Source organism: Ctenocephalides felis, unplaced genomic scaffold, assembly GCF_003426905.1.
Source record: "Ctenocephalides felis isolate EL2017-DRISC unplaced genomic scaffold, ASM342690v1 CF-g0.4_SCAFFOLD_01170, whole genome shotgun sequence".
Lineage (NCBI taxonomy): Eukaryota > Metazoa > Arthropoda > Insecta > Siphonaptera > Pulicidae > Ctenocephalides > Ctenocephalides felis.
This window is the reverse complement of record NW_020537324.1, coordinates 54098850-54126088: the sequence shown is the minus strand read 5'-3', so window position 1 is coordinate 54126088 and position 27239 is coordinate 54098850. Positions and strand designations below refer to the sequence as shown.

The 27239-nt window shown below is 28.6% G+C and overlaps 1 protein-coding gene across 1 annotated transcript in view; it reads left to right on the top strand.

Annotated features, from left to right (window-relative positions):
* Window positions 1–1141: 1141 nt before the first annotated feature.
* LOC113367390 (facilitated trehalose transporter Tret1-2 homolog) overlaps window positions 1142–27239 on the top strand; it is a 51655-nt gene continuing 25557 nt past the window's right edge. Inside the window, exons 1-2 of the mRNA XM_026609002.1 lie at window positions 1142–1355; window positions 11969–12170. Coding sequence (XP_026464787.1) covers window positions 1345–1355; window positions 11969–12170 — 213 coding nt within the window. The 5' untranslated portion in view covers window positions 1142–1344. The remainder of the gene's footprint in view (window positions 1356–11968; window positions 12171–27239) is intronic.

Genomic DNA, 27239 nt, shown 5'->3' with positions numbered 1-27239 from the left:
TATGGGAAGTTCCAGCAATTTGCCTTAAGGGGCACAACTAGTGTGAAATTTTCAAAAAATCGAATTTTCAATTTTTCCATATTTCTATAGGTTGTACTTTTAAAAATAACATACCAAAGTTTTAAATCGATATCTTAAATAGTTTTTGAGTCACTGTCATTTAAAGAGCACATATATATATATATATATATATATATATATTTATATAAATATATATATATATATATATATATATATATATATATATATATGTATATAGTCTGACGATTATTTTATCTTCAAACGCGTTTTTCTCGAAACAGCATTTTCCGAATGCGATTACTCAAAAACAAATGATTCGATCACTACCAAATTTTTTTTACATGTTTTATATATAGTTTTCCGTAAAATCGGATCAAAAATCGAATTTTGGCAGTCCAAAAACGACCAAAATTTTGGGTAGATATGGCCTTTTTCTTAAAAAACGCCGTAATTTTGTCAATTTTTGATTTTTTTTTCTTTATCGTAGTTCATTTTACAGACAATATTATCTAGTTTAACGAGAATTTTTTTTTTAAATTTCATCCACGTAGAAGGCCGGAATCACTGCAGCAGTAAAGGGCCTTTCTTTTGTCGCGCCGTTGGAGATCGACGATAACTTAAAAAATATTTAATTTTTTTCTTCAAAAATTTTACTATGTATTCTTAAAACATGTATAAATATATGCCTAAAATTTTGAAATGATTGATAAAGTAGTTTTTTTAATATAAATTCCGAAAAATCACCTTTTTTAGGTGGTTACACTAGTTGTGCCCTTTAAGGAACGAGGTCATGCACCCCACTAGTTATTAATTTTTTTTGCTCGAATATTGAATTCTAGTACAGAAAGTTCCAGCAATTTGCCTTAAGGCACGATGTAATGCATCACTAGTCATTTTCTCTCGGAGCCCCTACTAATATTGTACAAAGCCGGAATATGAATAAACTAAAATTTCTCGCTGGTGTCCCCCACCTTGAATTTCGACGCTTGCGCACGTATCGACCGATTCGAGTAGTTTGGTCCGCTTGCAATCATATGTTAGGTTGTTGACAGTAGCCATGCGAAAGGTGTCCCGAATACAACATAATATCATTTTTATTAATTCTTAAATATCTCCAGGATTTAATATTTTATCAATATGTTTCATGATGGTTTAAAAACAACCTGATACGCAGCTGTCGATATGATTTTTATATCTATGCTATAAGTTGCTTGTTTTAGGCTAATTTTGTTTCTGTTTATTTGTATGTAAATATAGAAACACGTGTTGTGGTTGTTAATAGTGTTCGTAACTTTTTTGTGTTTATATGTAGCAGTTATCAACATGGATAACAGGTAAAAAATATTTTTGCTGTGAAATGTTATATATATTTTTATGCCAATAGCATTTGCTATAACATTTAGCTATTTACAATATTACTAATTTTTATACCATATATTTTTTTTTAACATCCCATGGGGCCAGTTATAATAATCGTTCAAAAATTATTTTTCTGCATATCTTTACGTTTCAGAAGTTTCTGAACAGTTTGGTATATCTTTAAAAAATAGATGTATATATATGTGTATGTGCGTATGTTTGGATACAATTTTTCGTCCACGATATCGCGAGCACGGATCAACCGATTTGAATGATTAAAAAAACATTCGATTCCTATTGACGGGAAGATGTGCTGATTAGATATGGAGTAAAAAGTGCAGAAATTGTAAATTGTTTATTGCGAGAACGGTGCATCTGATGAGAATGCTTAAAGAAACATTTGATTCGTATTGACGGGTAGATGTGCCGATTAGTTTTTTGCAAAGGCGAGTCTAGCCGTTTTGGAGATATGGAACAAAAAGAGCAAAAATACCAGTTATTGAGAGAATGGATTATCTGATTAGAATGATACAAAAAAATTTTTGCTTACGTTGATAGTGTGAATGAATGATTAATTTGTGGGGAAGAAAATTATTTTTATTTAAAAAATTAAAAGAACTAGTGGGGTGTATGGCATCGTGCCTTAAGGCAAATTGCTGGAACTTTCCGTACCGTAACGAAATGTTCGAGGAATACTGAATGTTTTCAAATAGATTAACATAAATGCTGTAAAATTTTCTTTTATAAGAATTATATAAACTGAATTGCAAAGTTAAAATTATTTGTTTAAAGTATATTAGAACTATAGTCAGAATTAAAAATAAAATCTGAATTATTTTCGATATACAAAATTTTTTTTTTTTTAAAAAAAAGTTGAAACAAACTTTTTTTTTCCAAAATCAATTATTTTGTTAAGACAAGCAGAAAGTTCTTGGAATCATTGAAATCGGTCGCTTAGTTCTCTCAAAAACTGCAATTTTTTGCACATTCAGCTCCGTATCTACGAAATGGCTGGGCCTGCCTTTGCCAAAAACTAATAAACACTTCTCTTAATCATTACTAATTGAATGTTCTTTAGATCATTTAAATCGGATGCTTCGTTCTCTCAAAAACTCGATTTCTATTTTCTGCACTCTTTGCTCTTTATCTCCGTAACTGCTGGACCTGCCTTTGCCAAAAACTAATCAATAGGTATCGAATATTTTTTTAACCATTCAGATTGGTTGATCCGTGCGCCCTAAAACGTGACTGGAAATTTGTATCCATACATACATACACACACACATCCATTTTTTCTGAGGTATGTCAAAATGTTCAGAAACCTTCAAAACGTCGATAAATGTAAAAATTTTCAATTTCGATTTTCGGCCCATTACAATAACTTACCCTACGGGAAGTTAAAGATTAATTTTAAAAAAATATTTTATTTAATATCGGATTTTAATTTTAATTCTAGTCAAAATTCTGAAGCTCACTTATATACTTGAAATACATAATTTTAACTTTGCAATTCAGTTTTTGTAATACTTAGAGATATGAGATAATGCCCTTTAATTCTAGCTCCGTTTGATTAAGTTTTGTTTATTATTTTCATGTAAACATATAGAAACGTCGTTCTCCAATTTATAAGCTCTTATATTTTGTCTATAAAATTTGACGATACGAATAATGCAAGTTCTAGTATTTATAATAGTCTATTTGAAAACATTTTAAAATTCTTTAAATTTCTATTGCACCACTAGTCATCGTATTCTATTCAATGATTTTCCAATATATTATATCTCATATATTTTTATTAACATTTAAATGTCTTTTTCTTGAGTACAATTATATCACCTTTTGTGTATAGGGATTCGATCCGAGTACCCCTTAAATGAGAGTTGGGCACTTTACCTTACCTTTACCGTTTATTTGATTAGATTATTACTATCACTAATTTTACACTAATAAGATAATTGTTATGCTAACTTATATATTTATTTATTCATTCATAAGCAAGCCACAAACAACAATAATATATGTTATTTAAGCAATGTAAACAATGTTTAAAGTAGAATGTTTTTTTTTAACTATTTGTTTATATAGCGTTCTCCGTGGTCAGTTCGATAAAATCAGCAAAAAAGATTTTATATATTTTATATGATAAATGTTTATTTTAAAATCTGTAGTTATAGTAATATTTTTTAGATTGACTTCTATTTTCAGAACTAAATATATTGAATTTATTTTTTCTGAAAATTGGGCATTATTTTATTGAATTATTGAAATTTATTTAATATTTATTTAAATTATTGAATTGAAAGAATTTATTCTTATACATAATAATGCTGAAAACTATGTTTAATATTTTTTTTCGAAACTGTTTTTTTATTTAAGTAAAATAAATAATTCTAAAGAACTAAATAATAGCACAATAAAAGAATAATATTTTTTTTTTTTTTTAATTTATTTGAACAGCGATCAGAACTTATGGGTTCTATGAGCTGTTTTGATGAATCTCTTACAAACTATGTTTTTGTTTTATTATAGATGGCAACCCAAACAGTTGTCTCATCTCTATGTGCTGAATTTTTATTATTACAATTGTTGTAATAGTGTTGACTTTACTTCCAAGTGGCATGTTGCCACTACAGCTATGCCCACGAAAGGCCATTTTCACTTGAGATCATATTTGAAATCTATGATTTCAAGTGAAAATTTGGTATCAAGCTGCTTTGATACCGAACCGACCGAAGAATAATATCAAAGCTATTTTAATGAAACTTTTTATACGTGGATTTTTCTACTGTAATCAACGACTTGTGTATGGCTGTTGTTAGTTTTTTTGAATTTGTGTTTTTATTTTTTTGATTTCTTCAGATAAAACTTCTAATGGAATTTTTACTTCAATTTCTGTGTTGTACAATTTTTTTCATGAAAAGATTTGTGATAAATTATCTCTTCGTATTAGTCTAAAATTTATGATTTGCGAAATTGTTTTTATAAAAATTGGTTCTTACGTATAATACAATTTTTTTTACGTATATTGTTGGGTTGAAGTTAAATGTCTAATCATGATTTACAAGTTGTAATAACAGTGTTGCAATATGTAAAAAGATTAATTCAAATGGAGCAATAATATATAAAATAATGGAAAAAAGTAAGGAAAAGTGAAACAAGAAACGTATTACTGTATCAAATATACAGGACCAATAATGACTGAAAACGTTTTTAATATGACATATAATGTTTCTCATAAAAGACACATGAAAATCAATTGCATTAAGGCAATGACCTAGCACACGGAAAATGTTCTGGTTAAAATCTTCCAGCTACGTTTCGAGATTGATTGAAATAGCATGAGAAGCAAATGATTTTAGGGATTTTCGAAATGATGAAATGAATATTTTGTGGTATTATTGAAAACCAAAATACAAAACATAATGAACAGCAGGAAAATGGTACCCGATAAAAAATAATGCGGACAAATAGAAAATGATGATAGATAATATCGAAAATTCATGTAAGAATATTGTCGGAAAATCAGATAGGATGTTTCTTTACGAAAGAGTCATGCTAAAGTGTTATGCCAAAGTAGTCTTCCCGAAAATGGAAACGATACTGATGAGCAAACCATGAGCAAACTCAGTTTCTTCTTGCAAAAGCAACTGATAAAATTTATTCTTGAAACATGGCTTTTCTTAAATTTAAGAAAGGCGAAAAAATTACTTTTGAATTACGTTCGAAGTATGTGAATTAAAAAATGAGAAAATGCTACCGAGCCAGTAAGAACTTTTCTGGAGTTTTCTCTTCTTGGATTATCTATCGAAAACGAAACTGGATCGGAAAAAGACTGCGAACAACGCCATCGAAGGAAAGTCATAAAAACAGAAGGAATATGGCGGGTTAACCAAAAAAGAATTTTTTTAGAAAGTTCAGGATACGATATAGACATAGAAGTAGAAGCTTAACAAATAAAGGTGCTAAAAAGTGAATCTTTTTAGGACCTACGAGAGAGGAAGAGAAAGTAAAAAATGTAGGAGCCTTCCATTGATCACGAGAGGCTTCAAAGGGGGCAAGGAATTTGTTAAAAAATCACGAAAAATCGCATGGGGAGTCTGATAAGATATAAGTTGTATTTATTATTCACATAGATTTCTAAATTTCACGTGATGTTTTGTTGGGGATATTTAAATGCCATCACGTACCACCAAGGGTGGGGCTAAAAATGCTTGAAAAACGATCACGTGGTTGATGAACGGTTCCAAAGTACTAGTTATATCACAAAATAATTTTAACAAATTCATAAAATTTGCCAATCAAAATGAAACCGCGTTTGTTTCTTATTTAGACTTGTGATAATTCTTATATTATTACTATCTGCGTTAATAATATGTAATAATTTTTATATGTATGTATATACGCATGTATATACATATGTACGTACAAACTTACAAACGTATGATTTTTATTTAAAATGCACAACAACAAAAATCGATAATTCTAAAATAAAACCATTATTAAGTGATGAACTTTATTGATTGTAAAATTCAATAAACATTGGCAGAAGTATTGTTTAAAGTCGCTTCTATCGAACTTATCATGAACAAGCATTGAATAAAATTATAATGCGCTATCTAGGAATACTTTCAATTTTTATAAGAATTTTTTAAAATTGATATTTTATATGAATCATCCTTTTATTACCCAATAAAACGCTGCTAAAAGCCTACAATTTTACCCTTTTAATATAATTGTTCTCTGTCCATGTCAAATAGCTCTTCATTGGAATGTTCAAACCTTTAATTATGAATTTGTCAAAGACTGCACTTTGCTAAACAGATATTGCTGAAATTGTATTATTACATTCTTTATTTTATTTACCTGTTATCTTTTGCTTAATGTATTTGATAACACATTGAGAGACTATTAATAATTAAATTAAGTAGGATTACATAATTAAAAATGATTCATATGTCGTACATCATAAAAACAAGGAAATTGAACCGGAATTCTGGCCACAAAGTTTATAATTTTTATTTTATTTTTATAATAATAATAATTTTAAAATTATAATGCTACTACTAGTCTACATCAGAAACTTATCAATTACTTTGAATTTTTTTCAAAACCAATTATTTTGTTAAAACAAGCAGAAAGTTTTTTGAATCATTCAAATCGGGAGCATAGTTCTCTCAAAAACTGACATTTTTTGCACATTTAGCTCTATATCTTCAAAATGGCTAGACCTGCTTTTGCCGAAAACTAATCAACTCTTCTCCCAATAATTACAAATTGAATGTTTTTTAGATCATTCAAATCGGATACTCCGTTCACTCAAAAACTCAATTTGTATTTTCTGCACTCTTTGCTCCGTATCTCCGCAACGGCTGGACTTGCCTTTGCCAAAAACTAATCAGCACATCTCCCTATCAATAGGAATCAATTGTTTTACATATACACATACTAAACACACATACACATACACCTCCAAAACGTGAAGATATGCAAAAATTTTCATTTTCGATTTTTGGCCCATTACTTTAACTACTATACGGGAATTTATAAAACTAGTTGGTTTGGTATTTAGCCTTAAGGCAAGTTACATGAACTTCCCGATATTGTAATTAATCGACTTAATCAATAAAAACTAAATTAAATTATGAGTGATTAAAAGTATTCCGAGTGGATTTATTACACATAATTGAAAGCGAACGAACACTTTGACACGGGATATGTTCTAAAAGTCAATTTTCAGAAATCAACAACTATTATTATTGAACCAGTTTCCATAGGACTTTAATAGCTTAATATGTTCATTAAAACCAAGTACTCTATCGTTATACCAAGTAAAATCGTCCAATTTTATTTTTAACAAACGTCAAAAAAACTACTCATTTTCTCAAACTTTGATGAATTTTTAAAATTAAACTACTTGTCGTAAGGTCGTAATATTTTAGTAGTTTCTATAAAACAATGATATATATCGCCAAAAAAAGTTCCATGAAAATCGACTTAAATTTTTTTTTCAACAGTTAATTACAAGAAAACGGCTCGGTAGATTTTCACCTAAAACTAATCAGTACCATTCCCAACTAATATCTTTCGAACAGTTTTTGATTTTTTAAAATCGATTCGGTAGAATGAGCTTAAATGTGGACGAAAAGTTTGTTTTTTTCAAATTACAAAGAAACGGCTTAGCAGATCGTCGCGCAAAATTGATAAACGCTAGTCCTCATCGACATACATGGAATGACTTTTAAATTTTTGAAATCGGTCCAGCCATTTTTGAGAAAACGTCGATTTACGGCAAAAAATCTGTTCACACACACACACACACACACACACATACACACACACATACACACCACACATACTTTTTCTAAATTTGGTCTCATTAGATTCAGAATGGCTTGCAACGTCGAGAAAACATAAGATTAGCGAATCGGATTTTTTGATGAAAACATAAACTTCTTCGGGAAGTTAATAAAATCAAAATAATGTGCTTTAGTTTATGGTACGTAATAGTTTGCAATAAAAAATGTAAAGCATTTGGGAAAATATTTGTGCAGTGTGAGTAAACTGAATTTCATTTTTAACTTTTAGTTTGTAAGAGTTTTTTTGCCAGACATTCTCAAAAGATAAAGTTTGATTCTTTGTCGAATTTTTTTTTTACAAAATCGGTTAGATTGATTTTAGCAATTTCGAAGTTTGATAAGGACGCAATAGTCGTTTCTATTCATTTAAAATTTTTTTTGTTTAAGAAAAGTAAAATTATTCGGAACATATCATATTGGTGGTGGTGCTGATTAGTTTTTGGTAAAGATCGACCGGGCCGATGTTACTTAAATAATTGTTGAAATGTTTAATTATAAAAATTTATTGAAGTAATGAAGGACCGAGTCCATTCAGTCACATTTGTTAAATTTGCTGGTTATGACGAATATTTACTCATATCGCAAATTTTTAGCAATATGCGATAAGGCTAAATGCAATTCACTTAGGCTTCTATGATTTATTAAATCATGTAAAAAATCGTAAAATAATTCTATTATATTGTAAAAGTATAATAGGACTCAAACATTGACATTTAAACATTAATTTTTATTTCTTAATTGTTCGTTCAAAGATTATATTTTATCTTATCAGAGAATATAAATATTAATTTTTATTAATAAAGATAAGTTACACGTGTGATATTACATAAGAACATTTCAATTGTATCTTATCAAAATGATATTAATATTAATATAATTTTGATAAATCATTAATTATATTAAATTTTATCAATAATGTTCAGTCTAATAAGCGATAATTATAATATAGTTTTGATAATGCGAAGGTAAATTTTCCATAACATGTTTTCATCCAGGTTTTTGACCAACTTCAAAATATTTTGTTATGCCGATGAGTTGATAAGATCTATTACCTATTTTGTTATTACTTGTTTTAGCATACTGACAAGACTTATTTGTTAACTTACCGATGGAGAACTTTATGTTCTCGAAAAAATACGATTTGCTAATTTTATGTTTCCTCGATGTTCCAAGCTAATCTAAATCGAATCAGACAAAATTTAGAAAAGGTATGAATGTATGTTTTTGACCTTTCGTCGAAGTTTTCTCAAAAACGGCTGGGCCGATTTCTAAAATTTAAAACCCATTCGATATAACTCTATAAGGACTAGCGTTTCTTTGTTAATAGCAAAAAAGTGAAAAAACTTTCGTCCACGTTTTAGCCCGCAATTCTAAATCAATTTTAAAAATACAAAAGCTGTTTGAAAGATGGGAATGCTACTGATTAGTTTTTGGTGAAGATGCTCTGGACCGTTTTCTTGTTTAACTGTTGAAAACCATTTTTTCGGCGATTTTTATGAAACTTTTCTTGGGCGGTAGACATCGTGGTCCTATAGAACATGCTGCAATATTACGGCTTTACGACAAGTAGTTTAATTTTAAAAATTTATCGAAGTGTGAAAAAATGACCAGGTTTTTTGACATTTAATATAATTAAACGTTTCATCGACGTTTTCTCAAGAACTACTGAATCGATTTCAAAAATTTATAACCCATTCGATATAACTCGATAAGAACTATTGTTTCTTAGTTTAGTACGACGATCTGCCAAGCCATTTCTTTGTAATTAAAAGTAAAAAATTTTACGTCCACGTTTTAGCCAAAAACTGAATCGATTTAAAAAATTCAAAAACTATTCGAAAGGTATTATCTGGATTCGTTTTGGACAAGAATCGGGCGAACCGTTTCTTAATAATTAGCTGTTGAACATAATTTTTTCGATGTAACAACTTATGTTGATAGATATCATGGTACTAAAGAACATATCGAAGTTTGAAAGAATATGATAGTCAAAATTTGTGCCAAAAGTCGCTTTTGTAATATGATAAGTCAAAATTTGAATTTCACAAATTTAAAAGCCATTGTAATAAATTCGATAAAATGCTGCCTTTAGTTTAAATCATTTAATAATAGCAAGAACTACTTGACATGATATATGTAATCGTGCAGTTTAAAATTTTATCTAAGTATCTAAATCTCAATTTTGGTAGATTAAGTCAATTATTACACTTTTCGGAAAATTCATGCAAATTGCGTTAAGGCAAAATGCCACATCAACTAGTTTTATTCATTTTGCTTGAAAATATAGATATGAAAATGTTTCCAAGTGAAAATAGCCCTTATTCGCATTGCTGCACCAATTCATCAGTATTAGAGAAATTGTAATAATAAATTCATCACATAGAGTTAGGACAAATGTTATGGTTGTCATCTATAAAGAAGCACATCTGCATGTTTTTTGCAATATTGATCTATAAATTCCTATCATTATTTTTATGCAAAAGCACAATTTGACTTTACTTTTCTCCAACAATGATTGAACTCGTAAACATAGTAATTAAACATTTCCAAAATTTTTAATTTTTGTTATTTAAAAGTATTTTTTTTATTAAAATAATCATATGAATTCTTAGATCACATTTGCAGCATGCATGATATATGTAGAAAGAAAGAACTTAGTTCTGAACTTTTTTCTGTTGTTGTTGAATAAGGTATTTATAAAATCAAATAACGTTACAGTCTTACAGTAGTACTGATAATTACATTATTCAAGAAAAAAATTCATACAATTAGTCACTTATGAACTTAACTTGTTTTGTCTTCAATAACTTCTTTGATATATGATTCATTATAACATTCAATTACAAAGTAATATAATAGCGTGATGCTATTTTATGCGATTACAGAAGTAAATTGTTACATAATCTGTACATATATGATTATCTCTTGATCTTTTTGACTGAATACAAGTTTTTTTATTTTTATAAGAGTCATTGAATATAATTGGTACGTAGGTATACATAAGATTAAAACAAAAGAATTGTTTTATTTTTTATTAGTGATATTATTATTTTATTAATTTAATTTTGTGGTAATTATTTGAAGGAAATAATTCTCTGATTATTTTAATCATTCATAGTATTTTTGTATTTATATTTATAATATTTAGTTCAACAGTTTTTTCTTTTAAACCAGTAATTCTCAAGCTTATTTGACCTACAACCACCTTTACAAAAAAAAAATAATAATAAAATTAATCAATTAGTACGGATTATGAGTAATATATTTATGCAATTCGCAGATACAACATGGTGTACTTGCAAATATTCCCATATTAACCTGTACGTATCATTGCTCCCTGGTTTCCAGGAGTTTTTCCTGTTGAACCAGTCATTCCCAAACTTATTTGTGTACCGTCATGTTACCGCCTCCTTTAAAAAAAAAACAATAGCAATTAGTAACGATTATAAATAATACAATAATTATGCAATTCGCAGATATAATGTATTGTATTTGCGAAATTTCCCAAATTCTCCTGTGCTTATCACTGCCCCTGGGTTTCCAGGAGCGCCCCCAAGTGGGCGGTAGCGCTCTTTTTGCCAATCGACTAATAGAATTCTAATTTCTCAAAATCATCTAATGATTTTAACAAATGCGCTATATTACGCCATTGACCGTTTTGCTTTATTTAATAAAAATATTACTGAAGCAAAGATTTTTTTAAAATAAATCTAAATTTTCACTTGCTTAGTACATGATAAAGTAGTTGTCAGTAGTTAACACGTTGAGCCCGGCGCCAAATTTCGAACGATCGGCAACGTTTAACACGTACCACATTTTCGTTTTGAATGTTTGAATAAATTTCATTAAAATTATATTTGACAGCATTTCATTAAGATTAATCATATTTTTTACGACCATCGAAACAAAAGTAATAGATCCGGTCCTCGGGCCCGAAGCCGGTTATATGGTAAGACGACGCCGGCCAAATGGATGGTTGACTGTCGGTCCCTAATGACGGACACCGAACTCAACGTGTTAAACAATTAAAATAAGCCGTACTTTAATTTTTTTGGCCGAATCTAGTTTTTCAATCGAAATGTGTGATTTTGAAATTCACCAATTTTATGAAATTTATGATTATTATTTATGATATTTATGAAATTATTAGTACTCCTCAATGACATTTTTAATTGGACTTGTCTTTTTTAATTCAAGTTGTGAAGAGCTACTTTTTACTATTCTATTTTCAGTGAATCAAACGAGAAACAAATTATGTTGGATCAGACACCTGTTTGTGTGATACTGAAATCGGAGAACAATAATGGATTTGGTTCAGCAGTGGCCAAAATTCAGCGGGATGGCAGCAACGACTCGGCGCTTCTTCAGCCGAACGACATGCACGAAGTGTCTGCGCAGAAAGGATTTTCCTCAAAGATGGGCGTACTGCATCAGGTAAATTATAATGTTTAGAATATTATACATAAACAGCTATACTTACAAAGTTCGGTACGAGCGACACATATACATGACGGCCGCAGAATGCAGAGTCGGGCGTCAGGTTAATTGGACGTATGTAATAAGAACGCTCAGCGTACGGACGTCGCATGCCGGCTGTGAGCGACATTTCGCTACTAATAGGCACCGTACCAAAGTCGTTAATATCCCGAAGCAAAATTTTGTTTTTTTCATGGAAATTCAATTTGCTAATTTTATGTCTTTTATAATGTTTTAAGTGATTCTGAATCGTTTGACACCAAAAAAATTGTGTTTATGAGCTTGAATTTGAAATATGTGTTCGTTATGACCAAAAATCTTGAATAGAATAATTCAGAAAATTTAAAAACAATTAGAAAGATATTTGGTAATCGTGCGGATTAGTTTTTGGTAAATATGGACTGTTGGAATGATCACTTCACATGTTTTTCTTTGTAATTATTTATTAAAAAAAATTGTTGATGATTTTGATGAAAATTGCATATCGTAACATTCTAAATAATTCGCACCTAACTCAGTGGTTTAATTATAGAGAGTTTACTAAGTTTGAAATAATGTGCCGTGTCAATATTTACAAATTATAACATTTTTATTTTAGAAGATAATAAATTTCAATTATTAGGGAATAAATCTTTATACAAACATCGTTAAGTTTTTAACTTCCCGTAGGGCAAGTTATAGTAATCGCAAAAAAATCAAAAATGAAAATTTATATATCTTTACGTTTCAGAGGTTTTTGAACATTTTGGCATACCTTAAAAAAAAATGGATGTATGTTGTGTGTGTATGTGTGTGTATGTATGTGCGGATACAAATTTTCGTCGACGATTTCGGGAACACGGATCAACCGATTTGAATAATTCAAAAAGATTCGATTTGTATTGATAAGAAGACGTGCTGATTAGTTTTTGGCGAAGGCAGGTCTAGCCGTTGCGAAGATACGGGGCAAAAAGTGCCGAAAACAGTAACTCTGTTTTTAAGAGAACGGAGCGTCCGATTTGAATAATTCAAAAAACATTTCACTTGTATTGACAAGATGAAGAATCGATAAAATTTTCATGAAGGTTGGTCTAGCGGTTTCGGAGATATGGAGGAAAAAGTAAAAAAATGAGCCATTTGGCGGTCAAAAATGATCATCAGACATATGCACATCAAATTATCAGACATTTTATAGAGATTTTAACAATAAGTATACATTTTGTTAACATTCCAATGGGTTTCGTACCAATGCTTATGCTTTAGAGAGCGACGCGGCGCTTACGCGCTTTATATTTTGTCCCTATGCAGTTAAAGCAGTACGATTGCTTTGAAAAGAAAGTTCAGATCTTCCACAATATGTTAAAATAAAGAAAAAAAAATTTTTTTTCAAAAAAAAAAAATTTAAAAAATTTTTTTTAAAAAAATTTGTCCTTTTGTCCAATTTATAGTTTCTCAAAAATCTTATTTTTTCAAAGTAAATTTTTTTCAAAAATGTTAATCGTTTTTAAAAAAAATAATAATTTTTGGTACGGGAAGTTCCAGCAATTTGCCTTAAGGCACGATGCCTTAATTGCCTTAAGACAGAATTCCACTTACAGCTAGTTCAACTTGCCTTTAGACGAAGTGCAACTTAAGCATATTTTCAAGCAAATTTGATATGGGAAAATGACATGCTTTGCTTATAGATCTTAGAATATATAGATATAATAGTACATTAGTACTATTTCTCTACATATGACTAAAATCTATTAGAGAAATAGATATTAGTCATAAGTTATGACTCTACTACTAATATACTAGTACTAGTAGTATTACTAGATAAATGATATAATTCTATATTATGACTCATATTTATCGTTTTATTACTATTTTATCTAAATACTTACTTCATAAAATTTTATCTTTCTACATACAAATCAAATTGTACATATTTTCTATGTGCACTAAATCTTCAATGTACAATTGTGCAAATATTTCGTTTTTCTCTGATACCTGTTTACACGTGCTTGCAACAATTGCTCCGAAATATGTACATCATTTCCAAAGGTGTGATGTCATTCTATTATTGGAAACTCATAGAACGTGCTGTCAGTAATGAATATTTAAATTAAATTTATTCATTTCAAGTTTCTTGTTAAAGAAGATTATGCAGAAACAATAATACAATTGTTACATGAATATATTTAAACTTAAAATATTAAATATGATTAAGTACTCATACAATACAAAAAAATTAACATAAAGGTGCAAAATTTTGTTCTCAAGCTTTTTTTAATAGTATTTCTTCAAAATGGTAGAATAGTTTGAATTATAGTTCAAAACATTTATGTATATGCAAAAAAAATTCTTGCTTCAACTAAAAATAATTGTCTTAAAATCCTTCACGGTATTTAACGAAATTGTAATAAAAGGATGTACATAGTTGCCATTTTTGTTCGTGCATATTTATACACTTTTATTATTATATTGATAAAGATATTAAGATTGTAATATTCATTATATATAGTAAACCACGTGAAAACGAATTTTCTGAGACCAAAAACGCGTTTTTATACATCTTTACTTTTCAGAGGTTTCTGAACATTTTGGCATACCTTAGAAAAAATGGATGTATGTATGTGTGTGTGTGCGTTGTATGTTCGGATACAAATTTTCGTTGACGATTTCGGGAACACGGCTCAACCGATTTGAATGATTCAAAAAACATTCGATTCCTATTGATAAGAAGACGTGTTGATTCGTTTTTGAACAAGGCTGGTTCAGCCATTTCGTAGATACAGAGTAAAAAATTTCAAAAATGTAATTAAGTTTTTGAGAGAACGGAGCTTCCAATTTTAGTAATTCAAAAGATCTTTTATTTGTATTGACAAAATGAAGAACTGATTTAATTTTTGGCAAGGCAGGTATAGCAGTTTCGGAGATCGAGTGAAAAAAGTAAAAAAAATGCCATATGGCAAAAATGATTAATAGACATATGCTCATCAAATTATACCTATTATAATTCATAGAGATTTTAATAATAAGTATAAATTTTGTTAACATTTTTTTGGGTTGCCTAGCATTATTCATCCGTTAGACTGCGACGCGGCGCTTACGCGCTTCGATATTTCAAATATTAAAAATTTCAAAATATAAAAAAAATCTTTTTTTCTTCAAAATTCTCGAAAATATTTTTTTTCAAAGTTTAAAAAAAATGAATCTTTTTTAACAAATTTAATTTTTAGTACGGGAAGGTCCAGCAAATTGCCTTAACGCATGATGCCATACACCACTAGTTAAATATAAAATCATGTCCATGATCATATGACCATGACCATGATCTATATAAAACAAGTACCTTACGAATTTGAAATGTCCAAAAGCTTCAATAACTAAATGAATATAAATATAGAGAAATAACAAGAAAATTGACATTGGAAACGTTAGGTATTAAATTTAATTCACAAAAGTATGTGTATTTAATGATGTTTTGCAGTTGTATTACTTATATAATACTAAATTGTTTGTTAGAACAATGAGACCATTAAATAATGAAATTTCTTAATAAAAACCGATCGGAACTAATGTGCAATTATTCCATAAATACATACCATTAGTAATAAATATTAATTCTTGTTATTAAGTTATTTTCTAAGTCAGATGTTTGTTTGATAGAAGTTATTGACTCGCCAAGACTTATTTGTTGTTGGGCCATCTGCCAAGTACTTGCTAAAGAAAATTACTGACGTAAAAACGTTTATTTTAGATTGTTTTATAATGGTAATAGTCATAATAGTTATTTCTATTATACACAAACATTCTTAGAGCAATGTCATCAATAATTAGAATATAATTCTTTATAATTTTTAAGTTATAGCTTGAGATCTTTTATAGAGATAACATTTAACAGCAAAAATCTCGCGGCCGTCTTCGCCGCTTGGTGTTATAGGGAATGTAAACCAATAGAATGAAAACAACCGTATTTATTACTCAATGTATACTATATTTTTAAGTAAAATTTGACTCAAATCGAAAGGAAATCCACATGCCCAATCCATCGAAGAAGAGTAATTCACTTCAATTGCCTCTACTCTACAAGCAATAGAAACGTGACATTTAATTTGAAAAACCTTAGCGAAGATTTAAAAATGAACTGTGCGATTTCTATATAGACACTCATCCGTATATCGAAAGTCTTATTTTTAAAAGGCAAATTGCTAATGTGACTGTTGAGTATCAGTTTGAACAATATTACATACCATTGCTTTAGCCTCAACATAATTAATCAAACTATAATTAAATTTTTTTTATATATATTTAATGAGAACTATTATGCAATATCTTAATAAAACAGATCCCATATTAAAATTAGTCGGTAATAAGTTTAGTACCACACCTAACATTGATATAATTTTTTTATAAATCGACTCTTTATTATAATATATTATTGTAATTAATATAAAATTTTATATTGTTATATTTGATAAATAATTATAATATTTTTAACTTCCCGTAGGGTAAGTTATAGTAATCGCAAAAAAATCGAAAATGAAAATTTTTATATATCTTTACGTTTCAAAGATTTCTGAACATTTTGGCATACCTTAGAAAAAATGGATGTATGTGTGTGTGTGTGTGTGTGTGTGTGTGTGTGTATGTATGTATGTATGTATGTGCGTGTGTGTATGTATGTGCGGATACAAATTTTCGTCGACGATTTCGGGAACACGGATCAACCGATTTGAATAATTCAAAAAACATTCGATTCGTATTGATAAGGAGACGTGCTGATTAGTTTTTGGCGAAGGCAGGTCTAGCCGTTCCGAAGATACGGGGCAAAAAGTGCCGAAAACGGTAACTCAGTTTTCAAGAGAACGGAGGGTCCGATTTGAATAATTCAAAAAACATTTCACTTGTATTGACAAGATGAAGAATCGATAAAATTTTCATGAAGGTTGGTCTAGCGGTTTCGGAGATATGGAGGAAAAAGTAAAAAAATGAGCCATTTGGCGGTCAAAAATGATCATCAGACATATGCACATCAAATTATCAGACATTTTATAGAGATTTTAACAATAAGTATACATTTTGTTAACATTCCAATGGGTTTCGTACCAATGCTTATGCTTTAGACAGCGACGCGGCGCTTACGCGCTTTATATTTTGTCCCTATGCAGTTAAAGCAGTACGATTGCTTTGAAAAGAAAGTTCAGATCTTCCACAATATGTTAAAATAAAGAAAAAAAAATTTTTTTTCAAAAAAAAAAAATTTAAAAAATTTTTTTTAAAAAAATTTGTCCTATTGTCCAATTTATAGTTTCTCAAAAATCTTATTTTTTCAAAGTAAATTTTTTTCAAAAATGTTAATCGTTTTTAAAAAAAATAATAATTTTTGGTACGGGAAGTTCCAGCAATTTGCCTTAAGGCACGATGCCTTAATTGCCTTAAGACAGAATTCCACTTACAGCTAGTTCAACTTGCCTTTAGACGAAGTGCAACTTAAGCATATTTTCAAGCAAATTTGATATGAGAAAATGACATGCTTTGCTTATAGATCTTAGAATATATAGATATAATAGTACATTAGTACTATTTCTCTACATATGACTAAAATCTATTAGAGAAATAGATATTAGTCATAAGTTATGACTCTACTACTAATATACTAGTACTAGTAGTATTACTAGATAAATGATATAATTCTATATTATGACTCATATTTATCGTTTTATTACTATTTTATCTAAATACTTACTTCATAAAATTTTATCTTTCTACATACAAATCAAATTGTACATATTTTCTATGTGCACTAAATCTTCAATGTACAATTGTGTAAATATTTCGTTTTTTTCTGATACCTGTTTACACGTGCTTGCAACAATTGCTCCGAAATATGTACATCATTTCCAAAGGTGTGATGTCATTCTATTATTGGAAACTCATAGAACGTGCTGTCAGTAATGAATATTTAAATTAAATTTATTCATTTCAAGTTTCTTGTTAAAGAAGATTATGCAGAAACAATAATACAATTGTTACATGAATATATTTAAACTTAAAATATTAAATATGATTAAGTACTCATACAATACAAAAAAATTAACATAAAGGTGCAAAATTTTGTTCTCAAGCTTTTTTTAATAGTATTTCTTCAAAATGGTAGAATAGTTTGAATTATAGTTCAAAACATTTATGTATATGCAAAAAAAATTCTTGCTTCAACTAAAAATAATTGTCTTAAAATCCTTCACGGTATTTAACGAAATTGTAATAAAAGGATGTACATAGTTGCCATTTTTGTTCGTGCATATTTATACACTTTTATTATTATATTGATAAAGATATTAAGATTGTAATATTCATTATATATAGTAAACCACGTGAAAACGAATTTTCTGAGACCAAAAACGCGTTTTTATACATCTTTACTTTTCAGAGGTTTCTGAACATTTTGGCATACCTTAGAAAAAATGGATGTATGTATGTGTGTGTGTGCGTTGTATGTTCGGATACAAATTTTCGTTGACGATTTCGGGAACACGGCTCAACCGATTTGAATGATTCAAAAAACATTCGATTCCTATTGATAAGAAGACGTGTTGATTCGTTTTTGAACAAGGCTGGTTCAGCCATTTCGTAGATACAGAGTAAAAAATTTCAAAAATGTAATTAAGTTTTTGAGAGAACGGAGCTTCCAATTTTAGTAATTCAAAAGATCTTTTATTTGTATTGACAAAATGAAGAACTGATTTAATTTTTGGCAAGGCAGGTATAGCAGTTTCGGAGATCGAGTGAAAAAAGTAAAAAAAATGCCATATGGCAAAAATGATTAATAGACATATGCTCATCAAATTATACCTATTATAATTCATAGAGATTTTAATAATAAGTATAAATTTTGTTAACATTTTTTTGGGTTGCCTAGCATTATTCATCCGTTAGACTGCGACGCGGCGCTTACGCGCTTCGATATTTCAAATATTAAAAATTTCAAAATATAAAAAAAATCTTTTTTTCTTCAAAATTCTCGAAAATATTTTTTTTCAAAGTTTAAAAAAAATGAATCTTTTTTAACAAATTTAATTTTTAGTACGGGAAGGTCCAGCAAATTGCCTTAACGCATGATGCCATACACCACTAGTTAAATATAAAATCATGTCCATGATCATATGACCATGACCATGATCTATATAAAACAAGTACCTTACGAATTTGAAATGTCCAAAAGCTTCAATAACTAAATGAATATAAATATAGAGAAATAACAAGAAATTGACATTGGAAACGTTAGGTATTAAATTTAATTCACAAAAGTATGTGTATTTAATGATGTTTTGCAGTTGTATTACTTATATAATACTAAATTGTTTGTTAGAACAATGAGACCATTAAATAATGAAATTTCTTAATAAAAACCGATCGGAACTAATGTGCAATTATTCCATAAATACATACCATTAGTAATAAATATTAATTCTTGTTATTAAGTTATTTTCTAAGTCAGATGTTTGTTTGATAGAAGTTATTGACTCGCCAAGACTTATTTGTTGTTGGGCCATCTGCCAAGTACTTGCTAAAGAAAATTACTGACGTAAAAACGTTTATTTTAGATTGTTTTATAATGGTAATAGTCATAATAGTTATTTCTATTATACACAAACATTCTTAGAGCAATGTCATCAATAATTAGAATATAATTCTTTATAATTTTTAAGTTATAGCTTGAGATCTTTTATAGAGATAACATTTAACAGCAAAAATCTCGCGGCCGTCTTCGCCGCTTGGTGTTATAGGGAATGTAAACCAATAGAATGAAAACAACCGTATTTATTACTCAATGTATACTATATTTTTAAGTAAAATTTGACTCAAATCGAAAGGAAATCCACATGCCCAATCCATCGAAGAAGAGTAATTCACTTCAATTGCCTCTACTCTACAAGCAATAGAAACGTGACATTTAATTTGAAAAACCTTAGCGAAGATTTAAAAATGAACTGTGCGATTTCTATATAGACACTCATCCGTATATCGAAAGTCTTATTTTTAAAAGGCAAATTGCTAATGTGACTGTTGAGTATCAGTTTGAACAATATTACATACCATTGCTTTAGCCTCAACATAATTAATCAAACTATAATTAAATTTTTTTTATATATATTTAATGAGAACTATTATGCAATATCTTAATAAAACAGATCCCATATTAAAATTAGTCGGTAATAAGTTTAGTACCACACCTAACATTGATATAATTTTTTTATAAATCGACTCTTTATTATAATATATTATTGTAATTAATATAAAATTTTATATTGTTATATTTGATAAATAATTATAATATTTTTAACTTCCCGTAGGGTAAGTTATAGTAATCGCAAAAAAATCGAAAATGAAAATTTTTATATATCTTTACGTTTCAAAGATTTCTGAACATTTTGGCATACCTTAGAAAAAATGGATGTATGTGTGTGTGTGTGTGTGTGTGTGTGTGTGTGTATGTATGTATGTATGTATGTGCGTGTGTGTATGTATGTGCGGATACAAATTTTCGTCGACGATTTCGGGAACACGGATCAACCGATTTGAATAATTCAAAAAACATTCGATTCGTATTGATAAGGAGACGTGCTGATTAGTTTTTGGCGAAGGCAGGTCTAGCCGTTCCGAAGATACGGGGCAAAAAGTGCCGAAAACGGTAACTCAGTTTTCAAGAGAACGGAGGGTCCGATTTGAATAATTCAAAAAACATTTCACTTGTATTGACAAGATGAAGAATCGATAAAATTTTCATGAAGGTAGGTCTAGCGGTTTCGGAGATATGGAGGAAAAAGTAAAAAAATGAGCCATTTGGCGGTCAAAAATGATCATCAGACATATGCACATCAAATTATCAGACATTTTATAGAGATTTTAACAATAAGTATACATTTTGTTAACATTCCAATGGGTTTCGTACCAATGCTTATGCTTTAGACAGCGACGCGGCGCTTACGCGCTTTATATTTTGTCCCTATGCAGTTAAAGCAGTACGATTGCTTTGAAAAGAAAGTTCAGATCTTCCACAATATGTTAAAATAAAGAAAAAAAAATTTTTTTTCAAAAAAAAAAAATTTAAAAAATTTTTTTTAAAAAAATTTGTCCTATTGTCCAATTTATAGTTTCTCAAAAATCTTATTTTTTCAAAGTAAATTTTTTTCAAAAATGTTAATCGTTTTTAAAAAAAATAATAATTTTTGGTACGGGAAGTTCCAGCAATTTGCCTTAAGGCACGATGCCTTAATTGCCTTAAGACAGAATTCCACTTACAGCTAGTTCAACTTGCCTTTAGACGAAGTGCAACTTAAGCATATTTTCAAGCAAATTTGATATGAGAAAATGACATGCTTTGCTTATAGATCTTAGAATATATAGATATAATAGTACATTAGTACTATTTCTCTACATATGACTAAAATCTATTAGAGAAATAGATATTAGTCATAAGTTATGACTCTACTACTAATATACTAGTACTAGTAGTATTACTAGATAAATGATATAATTCTATATTATGACTCATATTTATCGTTTTATTACTATTTTATCTAAATACTTACTTCATAAAATTTTATCTTTCTACATACAAATCAAATTGTACATATTTTCTATGTGCACTAAATCTTCAATGTACAATTGTGCAAATATTTCGTTTTTCTCTGATACCTGTTTACACGTGCTTGCAACAATTGCTCCGAAATATGTACATCATTTCCAAAGGTGTGATGTCATTCTATTATTGGAAACTCATAGAACGTGCTGTCAGTAATGAATATTTAAATTAAATTTATTCATTTCAAGTTTCTTGTTAAAGAAGATTATGCAGAAACAATAATACAATTGTTACATGAATATATTTAAACTTAAAATATTAAATATGATTAAGTACTCATACAATACAAAAAAATTAACATAAAGGTGCAAAATTTTGTTCTCAAGCTTTTTTTAATAGTATTTCTTCAAAATGGTAGAATAGTTTGAATTATAGTTCAAAACATTTATGTATATGCAAAAAAAATTCTTGCTTCAACTAAAAATAATTGTCTTAAAATCCTTCACGGTATTTAACGAAATTGTAATAAAAGGATGTACATAGTTGCCATTTTTGTTCGTGCATATTTATACACTTTTATTATTATATTGATAAAGATATTAAGATTGTAATATTCATTATATATAGTAAACCACGTGAAAACGAATTTTCTGAGACCAAAAACGCGTTTTTATACATCTTTACTTTTCAGAGGTTTCTGAACATTTTGGCATACCTTAGAAAAAATGGATGTATGTATGTGTGTGTGTGCGTTGTATGTTCGGATACAAATTTTCGTTGACGATTTCGGGAACACGGCTCAACCGATTTGAATGATTCAAAAAACATTCGATTCCTATTGATAAGAAGACGTGTTGATTCGTTTTTGAACAAGGCTGGTTCAGCCATTTCGTAGATACAGAGTAAAAAATTTCAAAAATGTAATTAAGTTTTTGAGAGAACGGAGCTTCCAATTTTAGTAATTCAAAAGATCTTTTATTTGTATTGACAAAATGAAGAACTGATTTAATTTTTGGCAAGGCAGGTATAGCAGTTTCGGAGATCGAGTGAAAAAAGTAAAAAAAATGCCATATGGCAAAAATGATTAATAGACATATGCTCATCAAATTATACCTATTATAATTCATAGAGATTTTAATAATAAGTATAAATTTTGTTAACATTTTTTTGGGTTGCCTAGCATTATTCATCCGTTAGACTGCGACGCGGCGCTTACGCGCTTCGATATTTCAAATATTAAAAATTTCAAAATATAAAAAAAATCTTTTTTTCTTCAAAATTCTCGAAAATATTTTTTTTCAAAGTTTAAAAAAAATGAATCTTTTTTAACAAATTTAATTTTTAGTACGGGAAGGTCCAGCAAATTGCCTTAACGCATGATGCCATACACCACTAGTTAAATATAAAATCATGTCCATGATCATATGACCATGACCATGATCTATATAAAACAAGTACCTTACGAATTTGAAATGTCCAAAAGCTTCAATAACTAAATGAATATAAATATAGAGAAATAACAAGAAATTGACATTGGAAACGTTAGGTATTAAATTTAATTCACAAAAGTATGTGTATTTAATGATGTTTTGCAGTTGTATTACTTATATAATACTAAATTGTTTGTTAGAACAATGAGACCATTAAATAATGAAATTTCTTAATAAAAACCGATCGGAACTAATGTGCAATTATTCCATAAATACATACCATTAGTAATAAATATTAATTCTTGTTATTAAGTTATTTTCTAAGTCAGATGTTTGTTTGATAGAAGTTATTGACTCGCCAAGACTTATTTGTTGTTGGGCCATCTGCCAAGTACTTGCTAAAGAAAATTACTGACGTAAAAACGTTTATTTTAGATTGTTTTATAATGGTAATAGTCATAATAGTTATTTCTATTATACACAAACATTCTTAGAGCAATGTCATCAATAATTAGAATATAATTCTTTATAATTTTTAAGTTATAGCTTGAGATCTTTTATAGAGATAACATTTAACAGCAAAAATCTCGCGGCCGTCTTCGCCGCTTGGTGTTATAGGGAATGTAAACCAATAGAATGAAAACAACCGTATTTATTACTCAATGTATACTATATTTTTAAGTAAAATTTGACTCAAATCGAAAGGAAATCCACATGCCCAATCCATCGAAGAAGAGTAATTCACTTCAATTGCCTCTACTCTACAAGCAATAGAAACGTGACATTTAATTTGAAAAACCTTAGCGAAGATTTAAAAATGAACTGTGCGATTTCTATATAGACACTCATCCGTATATCGAAAGTCTTATTTTTAAAAGGCAAATTGCTAATGTGACTGTTGAGTATCAGTTTGAACAATATTACATACCATTGCTTTAGCCTCAACATAATTAATCAAACTATAATTAAATTTTTTTTATATATATTTAATGAGAACTATTATGCAATATCTTAATAAAACAGATCCCATATTAAAATTAGTCGGTAATAAGTTTAGTACCACACCTAACATTGATATAATTTTTTTATAAATCGACTCTTTATTATAATATATTATTGTAATTAATATAAAATTTTATATTGTTATATTTGATAAATAATTATAATATTTTTAACTTCCCGTAGGGTAAGTTATAGTAATCGCAAAAAAATCGAAAATGAAAATTTTTATATATCTTTACGTTTCAAAGATTTCTGAACATTTTGGCATACCTTAGAAAAAATGGATGTATGTGTGTGTGTGTGTGTGTGTGTGTGTGTGTGTATGTATGTATGTATGTATGTGCGTGTGTGTATGTATGTGCGGATACAAATTTTCGTCGACGATTTCGGGAACACGGATCAACCGATTTGAATAATTCAAAAAACATTCGATTCGTATTGATAAGGAGACGTGCTGATTAGTTTTTGGCGAAGGCAGGTCTAGCCGTTCCGAAGATACGGGGCAAAAAGTGCCGAAAACGGTAACTCAGTTTTCAAGAGAACGGAGGGTCCGATTTGAATAATTCAAAAAACATTTCACTTGTATTGACAAGATGAAGAATCGATAAAATTTTCATGAAGGTTGGTCTAGCGGTTTCGGAGATATGGAGGAAAAAGTAAAAAAATGAGCCATTTGGCGGTCATAAATGATCATTAGACATATGCACATCAAATTATCAGATATTTTATAGAGATTTTAACAATAAGTATACATTTTGTTTAACATTTCTATGGGTTCCGTACCAATGCTTATGCGTTTAGACAGCGACGCGGCGCTTACGCGCTTTATATTTTGTCCCTATGCAGTTAAAGCAGTACGATTGCTTTGAAAAAAAGTTCAGATCTTCTACAATATGTCAAAATAAATAAAAAAAAAATTTTTTTCAAAAAAAAAAATTAAAAAAAAAATGTTTTTTTTTTTAAAAAAATTTTTTTTCAAAAAAAAGTTATTTTTTGTCCAATTTATAGTTTCTCAAAAATCTTATTCTTTCAAAGTAATTTTTTTTTCAAAAATGTTAATTGTTTTTAAAAAAATAATAATTTTTGGTACGGGAAGTTTCAGCAATTTGCCTTAAGGCACGATGCCTTAATTGCCTTAAGACAGAATTCCACTTACAGCTAGTTCATATATTCTATTATCCGGATTTTCAATTATCCGAATGCCCATCGACAACAATTAGTCCGGATAATTGAGTTTTTACTGTATATACGTGAATTCGGTCTACAAATCGGTATGATAAATTATTTTATAACCTAATATCATTAAATTATGATTGAATAAAGTTTATCCAGTGTATAATTGTTATTTAATTATGTTATTCGGCAATTGTTGTCTAACATAACAGATTATAAATTACATATCTTGTTTTTTAAATACTAGAGATCTTTGGAACCTATCATAATTTATAAATCAATTATTTTTCTTATAAGTTATTTTATTAACCAGTTTTGCAGAGTTGATCATCAGTATTTATACCCATCTAAATCGAATTGTTTTTTAATATCTATAGTAACTATAGCATAACATTTTATATATTTTTATAATTTCATATTTTTAAATGTGGAGTTAGAACTATCTGCTCGAAATTTGAAGAATATGGCCGATATTTGTAAAAAAAATATTGAATTTGAAAAAATTTAATTATATAAGATATATATAAAAATGAATCGCAAAATGTGTTGGTAAGCGCGTAACTCAACAACGTCTGGGCCAATTTGCCAATTCTTTTTTTAAAATGTTAGTTGAAGGCCAAGGGTAGTTCTTACCTTAGAAAATATCGAATAATTGCCAGGAAAACCATAAAAATAGCCCTTTCCTTTTTCACATACAAACGTTTTCTAACTAAAACGTAGAATCAATTCTGTAATGGTTTATGAAAGGATAATCCTCCTAATTATTCGAATTTTGATAAATTTTCTGAAGTTTGTTATGGGATTTTTTAGGATTTTTTGAATTATAGAAATATAAATAGATATAAATAGAAATAAAAATATAAAAAACCGCTCATCATTCATTAACATTGAAAATATTTGAGGCACTGTTTGGCATTGAAAAGACTGTCATTTGCCATTACCTTTAAAATAGTATATTACAAGTTCTGATGATGTCAGAATTAAAAGAGTTGTAATCCAGCGGGGGGGTTGTAACGGAGTGCAAATTGTTTTTACTTCTGAACTTGAGATTAAGATTAGCCTATTTTCGAAATATTATGCAAATTGGAGTACAGTAAAAAAATTCACAGGGCACACGCTTTTTCCTCTCTATTTCGACTGCACTGCAATAATTTTGTTGATCGTAGGTTGAATAGAGCACACGAGAACAGGATTTGTCAACTTAATTTACTTCAAATATGAACTTAAGTAATAATTTAGATATTAAAATTATTAAAAGCCATTTAAATTATGATACAAAATTATAAAAATTATAGACAATGTTATTGAAGCAATTTTTTTAGGTAGAAAATTCCCAGGATATTGTAACTTTACCGCAAATGCTATATATTAATTCTTTCTGAATTTGTTAAACCTTTTAAAAGAGTTCTTATGCTATTACTATAAATACATCACAAAGGCAGACGATGATTTTTTGTGTGAAAAATTTGGAAAATCAATGTTTTAGTCGTGAATAAACAAAAAATCATTCATTTATTCCTCCATATCTACAGGTATGAATAAAAATATTGTGTAACCCAACCCTAGGCATTAATATAAATTGAGCTATTGGAAATAAAATTGTTCTATAAATTGCAGTGTACAATTTTTAATATACAATTTTATTGAATATATTTTAATATTTGTTAAAGGGATAATTAAAGTGTTAACTGTGGGAATTGAGAGTCATCATTTTATTTGAAGCAGTTCTACATTTAACATCACTCATATATTTGTGTAAATAGTAATTCGAAAAACAATAATTATTATTTTCAACTGAACGGTAAATATTAGTATAGGATATGAAAAAATGTAGATGTGGGACAGGACAACGTCTGTCGGGTCATCTAG